Source organism: Erinaceus europaeus, chromosome 8, assembly GCF_950295315.1.
Source record: "Erinaceus europaeus chromosome 8, mEriEur2.1, whole genome shotgun sequence".
Classification (NCBI taxonomy): Eukaryota; Metazoa; Chordata; class Mammalia; order Eulipotyphla; family Erinaceidae; genus Erinaceus; species Erinaceus europaeus.
Window position 1 is genome coordinate 122,194,281 of NC_080169.1, and position 12,254 is coordinate 122,206,534.

At 41.0% G+C, this 12,254-nt stretch overlaps 1 protein-coding gene across 1 annotated transcript; it reads left to right on the top strand.

The window, feature by feature from the left end:
* Positions 1 to 4,019: 4,019 nt before the first annotated feature.
* LOC103125067 (GTPase IMAP family member 4-like) lies at positions 4,020 to 8,639 on the top strand. Its single transcript, XM_007535836.2, has 2 exons — positions 4,020 to 4,059; positions 6,901 to 8,639. The coding sequence occupies exons 1-2, from the start codon at positions 4,020 to 4,022 to the stop codon at positions 7,830 to 7,832; spliced, it is 972 nt and encodes a 323-aa protein (XP_007535898.1). The 3' UTR covers positions 7,833 to 8,639.
* The last annotated feature ends 3,615 nt before the right edge of the window (positions 8,640 to 12,254 follow it).

The window sequence follows — 12,254 nt, forward strand, 5'->3', positions numbered from 1 at the left end:
TTTAAATAAATAAAATTTTATTTATTTATTTATTTATTGGATAAAGGCAGCCAGAAATCAAGAGAGAAGGGGGTAGTCAAGAGGGAGAGAGACTGAGAGATACCTGCAACACTGCTTCACCACACCTAAGATTTCCCCCTGCAGGTGGGGACGAGGGGTGCCTGGGGTGACTGGAATAGACTCAGTGTCTCATGGCATCAAAGGGACGTGCCTGACGTAATGACATTTGGACAATAGCAGTTTTAAGCTCCCTCACCTTGATGTTTCCCCTTAGAAATGTATTCTGGGTGCAGGCCAGTAGCACAGCGGGTTAAGCGCATGTGGCACAAAGCACAAGCACCAGCAGAAGGATCCTGGTTCGAGCCCCTGCCTGAGTCCCCACCTGTAGTTGTTTCTTATTTTAATTGAATTATTGTAGGCACACTCACTAGTGCTCAGGGACTCAACAGTCATTGTGACTACTTGTTGTTATACTAAACTTCACAAAAAAAACAGTTTCATTCTCTCTGACCTTTCTCTGAGGTCAGCTAGACGAAATATGGACATGTCTCTTCCCTCTGCTCCCAGCCCCACCCACCCACACCCCTCACTTACTCCTTTCTTCCTGCTCAGTATCCACACTTAGCATTGACTTCAACATCTGAGCAGAGAGAGAAAGACCTGTTGCCTTTTCAGGTAAGAGAATGTGGAAGTGTGTGTGTGTTTTTTGGGGAACGGAGGAACATGAGAAACCACTGGGCAGGGGACTTATCTTAATAAGTCTGACCATATCTTAATCTTCTTAACAACTTAATTTTAGAATATATCTCTCCTTGGTTATGAAGAAATTCTTTTGTTTTTTTTGGCTGTGACATCACATGCTATAAACTACATAATATACCCAATGGCAATTTAAGTTCAACTATATTTTCAAATATCTTTTTAAGATAGTGTGAGACAAAAACAGATAGACCCAAAGATCTTAATGAGTTTCTTTTTTCCTTTTCTTTTTAACTTTTTATTTATAAAATGGAAACATTGACAAGACTATAGGATAAGAGGGGTACATTACCACACGATGCCCACCCCTGGAACTCCATATGCAATCCCTTCCCTAGAGAGCTTCCCTATTCTTTACCCCTCTGGGAGCATATGGACCCAGGGTGATTGTTTCTGGTATGATACTCTCTCTTCCTCTTATACCAATTCTCAGCATCAACTCTGTGGTCAAAGCTGATGGGTTTTTTTTAAAAAATTTTTTTTTAATTTTGTAGTTTCTCTTCCCAGTTGACAAGGAGCTATTTCTGAATATCTGTCTTCCTATTTTAAAAACATTTTTAAATTAGCGTTTGATGTTTCATGTCAGAGGAAATTGCACTTAGCTACTGGCATTTTCATCTTAGGGTCAAGTTTGCTTCCATAAGAGGTCTGCAAAAAATCTACCTCACCAGCAAAATATTTATAAGTAGCCAAAAAAAAAAAAAATCTCAAGTGTCAATTTTAATGCCCCATTCTTACCCCATTATTCATTGTTTAATGAAAGAGCAATCTTGAGGAGCTGGGAAGGGAACGCTACCTAATAAAGTGGCAGCTTGCATGCCAGACCCCAGAGGCTGTTGCATCTTATCCTAGAACTGAGCAGTGTGCTGTTCTCTCTCTTTCTCCCTCCCTCTCCCCCCTCTCATCCATCTCTCTCCCTCCCTCCCTCTCTCCTTTGCTCCCTCTCTCTCATCATTCATCACCTCTAGTCTTCCTCTTTTATTCTACCACTTGTAACAAATAATTGTACCTTGCAAAATACATGAAAAAAAGGGAAGAAAAATAACTCACTTGGATAGCAAGTTGCTTTACCATGTGCATGATGAAAGCATTGATGTTGTGGTTTCTCTGTTCTATCTACCTACCATTTATCTATTTATCATCTATCATCTATCTCTCTATCTATCATATCTCTCTATCATCTATCTATCTATCATCTATCTCTCTATCTCTCTACCATCTATCACCTATCTCTATCTCTCTATGCATCATCTATCATCTATCATTTAGATCTGTCTCACTCTATCATCTATTTATCATCTATATCATCTATCATCTATCTCTCTCTATACCTCTCTATATCTATCATCTATTTATCATCTATCCATCTATTAAGCATCTACCTATCATCTATATAGCATCTATATCATCTGTCTATCTGTCTTCCTACCTGTCATTAATTATCTACCATCTACCTATCTTAAAAAGTCAACCAGGAAGGGTGAACCTGTAAGAATAGCTATAAGATAGTAATCTTTTTTTTTCATGGATCACATGTGGGTTGACAGAAGTAGTAGACATGGGGGAAGGGGATTTTTTAATTAATTCTTACAAATAATTAATTTCACAAATATTTACTGAGAACCACTCTTAGAATTATACTGCCCCTAGGAAATGAATAATACCTATGGATGGTATGGTATCAGAGACAATCACTGTAGACAGTAAAAATGTCAAACAAATAACCTATAATTATGGTATATATTCTATTTTTTATTTCTTAAATATAGATTATTCTTTTTTTTTTACTTTAGAGCTTTATTAAGTAATGGTTTATAGCATAGTCTTTTTGTTTTCACCAGTTTGGTCACCAAAGGTCTGTGTCATCCTATTTTAATATATTCTAGATTAAACTCTGGGATGGTATTTAGATCAAACAGTAAGGGAACAGAGCAAAGATAATGTAGGAAAGTGTGAGTGAGGGCCCCTCTGGAGAAGTAAGAGAGTTCAGGAGTGAGTTGGTCCTTAGGCTAGAAGGGAGGATGCTTGGGGAAGAGGAGGCAGTTCAGCAAAGACTCAGAAACTAGAAGGATTTTTATAGGTTTGGAGACTATTAGGGGCACCAATAGGGTTTATCAGATTGAAATTGGGCTTTCAAAAATGTGCTTCCAAGTTTGAAACATGACCTCCACATGCCACAGTCCCACTGGGTTGATGCACACAAGAAGAGCTGCCTTCTCCTCTGATACTAGCTCATGAAATAATTAACATATGTGTATCTTTAAACTGTAGATAACAGTCAGCATAGCTTACTGACTGTGGTGAGGGGTTAGAAACCACTGGATATTTTAAGCAAAAAGTCCATCATTTTTTTTTTAAATTTTAAAAAGACATTTGGTTAAAGATGAAAGATAAATCAAGATGAGAAGTTCAGTGAGGAGCCGGTGACTGTCAAAACTTAAATAAGTGGGTTATATTATCATGGTGATTATAAACAGTTCTTCTTTTTGACTATTGATTTGATATTGATTTACAAAATTATAAGATAACAAGGGTATCATTCCATATGGTTTCAATTTCCAGAGTTCTGTGTCCCCCATTCCTTCTATTGGCAACTACAATAGCTCTCCCAAGGTCACAGATAAGGGTTGACTATTCTTTCCTTATTTGTATAAACTTAAATTTTTATTAGTTACTCAATATTGATTTGCAAAATTTTAAGATAAAGGGATGTAATTCCCCACTGTTCCCACCACCAGAATTATGTGTCCCTAATCCCCTTCACTGGAAACTGCAGTGGTTCTCCCAAGTCGCAGATATGGGCTGACTCTACAACTGTCTATTTATATCTGTGTATATATTTATAATTTTTCCTCCTCATTTTTTCAAAGGTACTGCCTTCACTTTCTTTCTAAGTCACACCTATGCCTACTGACAATTCCCAGTGTCTTTCCTCTTTTCCTCTTCTCTCTCAGATGAGAGGAACAGTACCTGGCTTTCTCTGGTGTTTTCCAGATTTGCTGCCCTTTCAATGATGCTACAAAAACAAGATTCTTGTTGACAAACACTTCAGGTCCTGATGGAATTAGGGTTCAAGTCTTCTGGTCATCTTCCCCTATAATTTATCCCTCTGGGAGTATGGAACAAAATTCTTTATGGGGTGCAGAAGGTGGGAGGTCTGGCTTCTGTCATTGCTTCTCTGCTGGACATGGACAGTTGCAGGTGGATCCACACACCTGGCCTTTAACAGTCTTTCTTTATCTACAGGAATTCAGACCACTATGGCAACCGGATTCCACAGTGAGCCCTGGAACAGCCAAGGTGAGAGGGTGTTGGGGGCCCCAGGATAAGGTGGAGAGGAGAGCTGAGAGAGACTTCTGTTTACATAGCTAGTCCTGGCTGAGAAAGAACAAAGGATCTTCAACTCACCCTCATCTCTCTGTATGCTTTATTTAATTCTTCCACTCCAATGAAGCCATCATATTTTTCTTAAAAATTTATTTATTTTTTGATATGAGGGAGAGAAATTGAGAAGATAGAGAGGGAGAGAGACAGAGAGGCACCTAGCCCTGCTCCCCACCACTTGTAAAGCTTCTGCCCTGCAGGGAATGGGGGGGGGGGCTTGAACCCAGGTCCTTGTCCATAGCAACTTACTTGCTCAATCAGGTACACCACCTCCCAGCCCTTATGGCATTTCCTTTGCAGAATGTAGCTTCACAACTGAGAGGAGAGAGACTAGAACATTCTGACTGGTCCTGAACGTGAAACGTTTTCTTTTTTCCTACTCTCTGCAATGTGAGTGAAAACAAAAGCAGATTGTGTGTGACCCCTCTGGTTGCCACTCTCAGTTCCACAGAAAATAAAGTTAGGCAGAGACTTGAGAGTGCTGATTCAATTTCTTGACTGGCTTATTAGTCAATTTAGGTGTGTTTTAATATTACTTTTTAATTTTTATTTATATATTATTGAATAGACAGAAATTGAAAAGGGAGAGGGAGATAGAGAAGGAGAGAGAGAGGGAGAGGTAGAGAGAAAGGGAGGAGAGGGAGAGGAAGAGAGAGAGAGAGAAAGAGAGAGAGAGAGAGAGAGAGAGAGATCTGCTTTCCTGCTTCACCACTCTGAAGCTTTCCCCTTGCAGGTAGGGACCAGGGCCTTGAACTCAGGTCCTTGAGAACTATTGTATGTGCGCTTAACTAGTTTCACCACCACCTAGACCCTGGCGTTTTCTTCTTCTCCTTCTTCCTCTTCCTCTTCCTTTTTCTCTTCCTCTTCACCTTCTTTTTTTAAATTTTTTTTTATTTTTTGTTAAATGAATGGAGGATAACCAGGAGAGCTTTAAAGGGTAGCTATTAAACAAAGAAAACATAGAACTGAAATCAAGCACCCTAACTTTATTTTATTTTTTTAACCAGAGCACTGCTCAGCTCTGGCTTACAGTGGTGTGGAGGATTGAACCTGGGACTCTGGAGCCTCAGGCATGAGAGTCTCTTTGCATAATCATTTTTTTTAATATTTATTTTATTTATTTATTCCCTTTTGTTGCCCTTGTTGTTTTATTGTTGTAGTTATTGTTGTTGTTGTCGATGTTGGATAGGACAGAGAGAAATGGAGAGAGGAGGGGAAGACAGAGAGGAGGAGAGAAAGACAGACACCTGCAGACCTGCTTCACCGCCTGTGAAGCGATTCCCCTGCAGGTGGGGAGCCGGGGTTCGAACCCTCTTCACCTTCTTCTTCTCCTCCTCCTCCTCCTTCTTCATCTTCTTCTTCTCCTTCTTCTTCTTCTTCTTTTTCTCCTTCTTCTTCTTCTTCTTCTTCTTCTTCTTCTTCTTCTTCTTCTTCTTCTTCTTCTCCTTCTACTTCTTCTAAACCTTCTACTTCTTCTTCTTCTTCTTCTTCTTCTTCTTCTTCTTCTTCTTCTTCTTCTTCTTCTTCTTCTTCTTCTTCTTCTTCGTTCATTCTAGGGAAGATGTTTGAATTTGAAAGTTTTCTCATTTCTTCTTGACTTCCCAAGTCAGTGTTATTAATGTCTTGTCACACATCCCTGTGATCCTTTGTCCATCTGTGTTGTTAGTTCTAAGTTCTTTCCTTTCACTGCTGACCCTGTGTGACCCAGTGCTTTCTCTCTTGTTGTCATCATCGCACTAATAGTTTACCTCCTTCCTCTTTCCCCAGGGGATGTACCCTCAGTGCCCTAGAAAAACAAGTGTGTTTGCAGGACCTGTCTAAATCATCACTGGAAGAAATTAAGTAGCAGTGTGTGTGTGTGTGTGTGTGTGTGTGTGTTGGGAAGGGAGGATCGCTCATTGGGATGTCCTGATGTAGATTTTGTGGCACTTTCTCTTCTATTTCTTTTTAAAATATTCCTATTTATTTTTTTAAAATTTTTTATTTAGTTTTCCTTTTGTTGCCCTTTTTATTGTTGTTGCAGTTATTGTTGTTATTGATGTCATTGTTAAATATGACAGAGAGAAATGGAGAGAGGAGGGGAATACAGAGAGGGGGAGAGAAAAACAGACACCTGCAGACCTGCTTCACCGCCTGTAAAGCAACTCCCCTGCAGGTGGGGAGCCAGGGGCTCGAACCAGTATACTTATGCTGGTTCTTGTGCTTTGCGCCACGTGTGCTTAACCCGCTGTGCTACAGCCCGACTCCCTCCTATTTATTTATTATTAGAGACAGAGAGAAATGGAGAGAAGAGTTAAGATAGAGAGGGAGAGAGAGACAGAGAGACATCTTCAGTCCTTCTTCACCACTTGTGAAGCTTTCCCCTTGTAGGTGGGGACCAGGGGCTTGAATCTTGGTCCTTGTACCCTGTAATGTATCTGCCTAACCAGGTGAACCACTGCCTGAGCCCCTGTTCTATTTTTCTTTTCTTTTCTTTTCTTTTCTTTATGAGGATATGTCAGTTAACAGAAGCACCCCACAGTTTCCTGTGATAGCATATTTTCTTGTTCTGTGGGTTACTGGCCTAGAGGACTTCACATAGACTTCCTGTGAGTGCTCAGTTCAATGCAGGGAAATAACCCTAGTGGGCTCACGTACTAACAATCATCAGCATCATTACCATCTCCAGCACTAGGCACCCAGGGTGGTTTCTGTAAGAAAAACAATAAGAGGCCATCCTAACCATATATTTTGTCTGTTTGTTTCCTGATGTCCTAGGGCTGAGACACCAAGTCCCCAGTGAGTCACAGCTGAGACTTGTCCTGGTGGGCAAGACAGGAGCAGGGAAAAGTGCAACGGGGAACAGCATCCTGGGAGAGAAGGTGTTTGAGTCCAACCTTTCAGCAAAAGCTGTCACCAAGGTCTGTGAGAAAGGCACCTGCAAATGGAACAGGAGAGAAGTGGTGGTGGTGGACACGCCGGGCATTTTTGATCCCGAGGTCAGGGACACAGAGACCAGCAGGGAGATTGCCCGCTGCCTTGTCCTGACCTGCCCGGGGCCTCACGCTCTGCTCCTGGTGGTCCCGCTGGGCCGCTACACCCAGGAAGAGCAGAAAGCTACCGAAAAGATGCTGAAGCTGTTTGGAAATAAAGTTCTGAAGTACATGATCCTCCTGTTCACACGAAAAGATTACCTGGAAGGCACGGCATTCCAAGATTATCTAACGACAGCTCCACAGGGCATTCGAGAGCTGATGTGCAAGTTTGGTGACCGCTACTGTGTGTTCAGCAACAGGGCCACGGGAGCTGAGCAGGAGGCCCAGAGGGCGCAGCTGATGGCCCTGGTCCAGCGGGTGGTGATGGGGAACGGGGGAGGATGCTACACCAATGAGATGTACTGGTGGGCTGAGGAGGAGATTCAAAGACAGACCCAGGAGAGACAGGTGTACTACAGAGCAGAGCTGGAGAGAGAGAAAGCACAGATCAGAGAGCAGTACGAGGAGAAAATCCGAAGGCTGGAGAATAAAGTGGAACAGCTAGAGAGAAGGGCACAGATGGAGAGGGAACTCGCAGTCAGAGAGACGCACTGTAGTCTCCTGCAGAAAAACGCCAGACAGGAGGTGGAGAGCCAGAGTGGGTTCCTTGACTATCTATTGAAAGTGCTAGAGATTACTTCTTGGTTTTTCATACGTCTGTTTGATGAAGACTAAACCTAATCAATTATCTCTTCCTTTCTGCATGTTTGAGGGCTGCCCCTGCTTCCTAGAACTCAGCCTAAGACAGAGAAAAGCTCTTCCTCTCTGCCTCTCAGACTAATTAGAATGGTTAAGCGTGTTGACAATGGCTAATAGCTCAATGATTCTAACAAAATAGGCGTGACTTCCCCACTGGTGAATCTCCAAAGCAGAAAATATTATTCACTAACCTTAACTTCTGAATTCTTTCTCAAACCCACAGGGAAAGACAAAGCATGAAGACAAACAATGTCTCTCTAAGTTCTGTGGTTTGCCTTAGTGAAGGCTTCATCTGTCCGTTTTATGTTATCTAGACTAACAGATACATCGCTTGCAGACTCTTGTATCGCTTTTACCTTTGTACCACAGAAATCATCTAAGTAGTAGATGCTGACAGGATCCACTCTTGGTGAACGTGAATTTGTTTGAAGACTTTTACTGAGACTCATATTTCTCCTGACACATGTCCATTAAAAAGCTTTGTAACATAGAAAGCTCTATTGTTATTCTCATAGCATATTAGAAAATTAATTTGTGATGGTGTTTATTCAGTCAGACATTGTCGTCAAAGTGTATCAGCTTTTGTACACACAAACGGTGGATTATATTGTGTGTAAAGTATACTTTCTTAGGAGAAAGCTGTAGTGAAGAAATGTTATAAAGCAATGGGCTCTCTCATAACAAACACATAGATGTGAAACCACACAGAGTGAAGAAATAGATCCTGCAGAGAAGAGAACAATGTTCACCATATTCAGATACTTCTGAGGGGTTGGGCAGTGGTGCACCTGATTGAGCACATATGCTGCAGTGCACATGTTACAAAGCACATGTTACAATGCACATGTTACAAAGCACATGTTACAAGCCCCCAGTCCCCCCCTGCTGGGGGAAACCTTTGCAAGTGGTGAAGCAGGGCTACAGGTGTCTCCTCTATCACGCCCTTCCCTTCGATTTCTAGCTATCTCTACCCAATAAGTAAATAAAGATAATAAAGAAAAATAGATACTTCTGTAGAGATTCTGTGACCAGCCTGAACTGAATAACTGCCTCCCCATTCCTGTGAAACTGTATCCATCCACTGGCATCACTGCCTTGGGTAATGAATGCTGAAGGGTTCTTGGCAAGAACTTCTCTCCCCAGCTGAGCAAATGATTACTTATCATTATAGTAGAAATGTTATGTTGTTTCACATCGATGCAATGCTTGAATCTGTTCTTCTAAAACACAAGAATGAATTTCCAATTTGTGGTAACATTTCAGCATGACTTTAAAACTACATCAGAGCCAGGTGGTGCTACCATGAGCAAGGAGACAAGCCGGGTTCAAGCCCGGCTCCCCAGCTGCAGGGGGAAGCTTCATTAGTGGTGAGGAAGTGCTGAAGGTGTCTCTCTTTCTCACTCCTTATCTTCCCCCTTCTTTGTCTTTTTTATCTCTCTCTCTTTATTTTATTTTATTAGACAGGGCAAAGAGAATTTGAGAGGAAATGGGGGATTGAGAAGGAGGATAGACATCTGCAGACCTGCTTCACCACTTGTGAAACTTCCTCTATATGGTGGGGGGAGGAATGGGTGCTCAAACCCAGGTCCTTGCACTGATCAAAATAATAATAATAATATAATAAAGCCAAAAAAAACTGTTGACTAATCATGAACCTAAAGGCTGGAATATTGCAGATGAAGATTTGGGGTCTCCGTTTTGAAGATAGCTATTAGTTCTATTTTAGTTATATGCCACAGGGCCCATGATATCCCCTGCATACCAAATGTCAAGCTCAGGAAAATGAGTATAACTGATTTTTCTGCTATAGTATTACTAATTATACTATACTGTAATATAATATAATAATGCTATATTTATACTAATTATACTACACCATACTATGCCATAGTATAAATATACTATACCATACTATACCGTAATATTACTAATTATACTCTACTATAGTATTACTAGTTATACTACACTGTAATTAATATAATATAATTATGCTATACTAATTATAATTTCTTTTTTTTTTTGGATGGGAGTTGCCCAATGCTCTGCCGTGCTTTCACAATTATTCTACAAATGCCCATGTTCAGCGGGGAAGCAATTACAGAAGCCAGACCTGCCACCTTCTGCACCTCATCATGACCCTGGATCCATACTCCCAGAGGGATAAAGAAAGCTATCAGGGGAGGGGATGGGATATAGAGTTCTTCTGGTGAAAATGGTGTGGAGTTGTACCCCTCTTATCCTAGGGTCTTGTCAATATTTCCATTTTACAGATAAAATTTTTTCAATATATATGGAAATGAAACACACATGTCTACCTAAATGAGACATCTCAAAAATTAGAGGGGAAAGTAAGTGCTAAAAAAAAAAAAAAGATGATAGAGAGGTACCCACCTGGTCATCCAGCCAGTAGAATCTGGGCTGCATCTTCCACATGCTCTGGGACTTTCCATGATTTCAATTTCATTCCATAGCTGCCCTTTGTTTAAGAAGTGGGACCCCGGGAAAGAGAAATCTTCATAACAAAGACCAAAACCATCAAAAACAAGCAAAAAAATGGTGAGATGTCAATAAACCTGTATTGGGAAGCTCACAGATTTCTGTCCGTAAGTGAGAATAATGTTTTTAACCACATGCAGTGTGTTCTTCAGAGGGAAACTGAAATCTTCTAGCAGTCAAGAAAATGGCCTGTCCATCATACTGGCTTTGGGAAGCCATGGGTTTAGATGTTACCAGTCAGGTACTTTGTTCACTTCCAGTAGTATGAATTCTATTTATTTATTTATTTATTTATTTATTTATTTATTTATTTATTTATTTATTTTATATAAAACGGAAACATTGACTAAACCACAGGATAAGTGGGGTACAACTCTGCACCATTCCCACCAGCAGAACTTGTATCCAATCCCCTCCCCTGATAACTTTCCTATTCTTTAACCCTCTGGGAGTTCTTTAGCCCTGAGGCCAGGCAGTGGCGCACCAGGTTAAGTGCGCAAGGACCCAGGTTCAAACCTCTGGTCCTCACATACAGGGGAAAATCTTCACAAGTGGTAAAGCAAGGCTGCAGGTGTCTCTCTGTCTCTCTCCCTTTCTATAGCCCTCTCCCGTCTCAATTTATCTCTGTCTTTATCTAATAAATACATAAATAAAATATTTTAAAAAGAGAAAAAATATTTTTTTTAATTTAAAATTTAAAATTTTTAAATTTTTAGAATTTGTAAATTGTTTACATTTTTATATCCCTACACTTGATGTGGTTTTAACTCCTGATGTAAAACCAATTTTGTTTGTTACATACCTTTATTTATTTATTATTGTATAAAAGCAGAGAGAAACTGAGAGTGGAGGGGGCATAGAGGAGAGAGCCAGAGGAGAGAGACCTGCTTCACCACTCTTGAAGCTTTCTCCCTGCAGGTGGGGACCAGGGATTTGAACCTGGGTCCTTGTGCCCTGTAATGTGAGCTCTTAACCAAGTGCACCACTGCCTGGCCCCCCTGTTTTGTATTTCAGTTTAAATCTCCCAGTTTACCTAAGCCCAAGCATGGTGAATTGGAACTTAAAATTCTGATTTTGTTTCTGTGGGCACCTCGTGACCTCTCTGGGCAGCTCACCCAGGCATCCAGCAAACACAGCCTTAGATACCTTGGAGATCACCTCTAATCCGTCAGTCACTTATGTGAGGGGAAAATTTTACACAGAATCTCCAATACCCTTCCTATTCTGTTTGTTTGTTTGTTTGTTTTCTTTTTCTGGAGTTCACCACCAATTTCTTCTACCGCTGCATGGAACACTACCACTCTCAGATAACAGTAGATGTCTCCTTGAGTGCTATATTGAGTAAAAATAGAACACTGCCCACATCCACATGCAGGAAGGACTCTAAGAGGCAAAATCACCTAGAAATAACATTCAGGGTGTTAAGAGTCTAGGCTAAGAGTCTGGGCCTTTACAATGACCCTTTATATTGTGGCAAAACAAAGAGTGAAAGTAAGATATAGGTAGATTGAGGCCAGGCAGTGGCGCACCTGGTTATGCACACACATTACGGTGCGCAAGGACACAAGTTCAAGCCCCTGGTTCCCACCTGCTGGAGGGAAGCTTCAGGAGAGGTGAAGCAGGGCTGCAGGTGTCTCTCTGTCCTTCTCCCTCTGTACCTCATCCTCCCCTCTCAATTTCCTTCTGTCTCTATCCAGTAATAAATGAACAAAGAACAATAATAAATAAAACATTTTAAAAGATACAGAGAAAGCTGAAAGGGTCCTTTATTTCTAAAGTCAGTCTTCAAATATCCTGAGAGCAGAACAAGTTCTAACCTGGTGGCTCCAGTCTCTATAAGGATCTCCTTTCTCTTATGCCACGTCCACTTGGTCTGTCCATGTTCTACGGGTATGGTAGAAC

Coding starts and splice junctions, on each gene's coding strand:
- LOC103125067 (XM_007535836.2), top strand. CDS start 4,020: ATGGCAACCGGATTCCACAGTGAGCCCTGGAACAGCCAAG. Junction 4,060..6,900: donor TGAGCCCTGGAACAGCCAAG/GTGAGAGGGTGT, acceptor CTGATGTCCTAG/GGCTGAGACACCAAGTCCCC.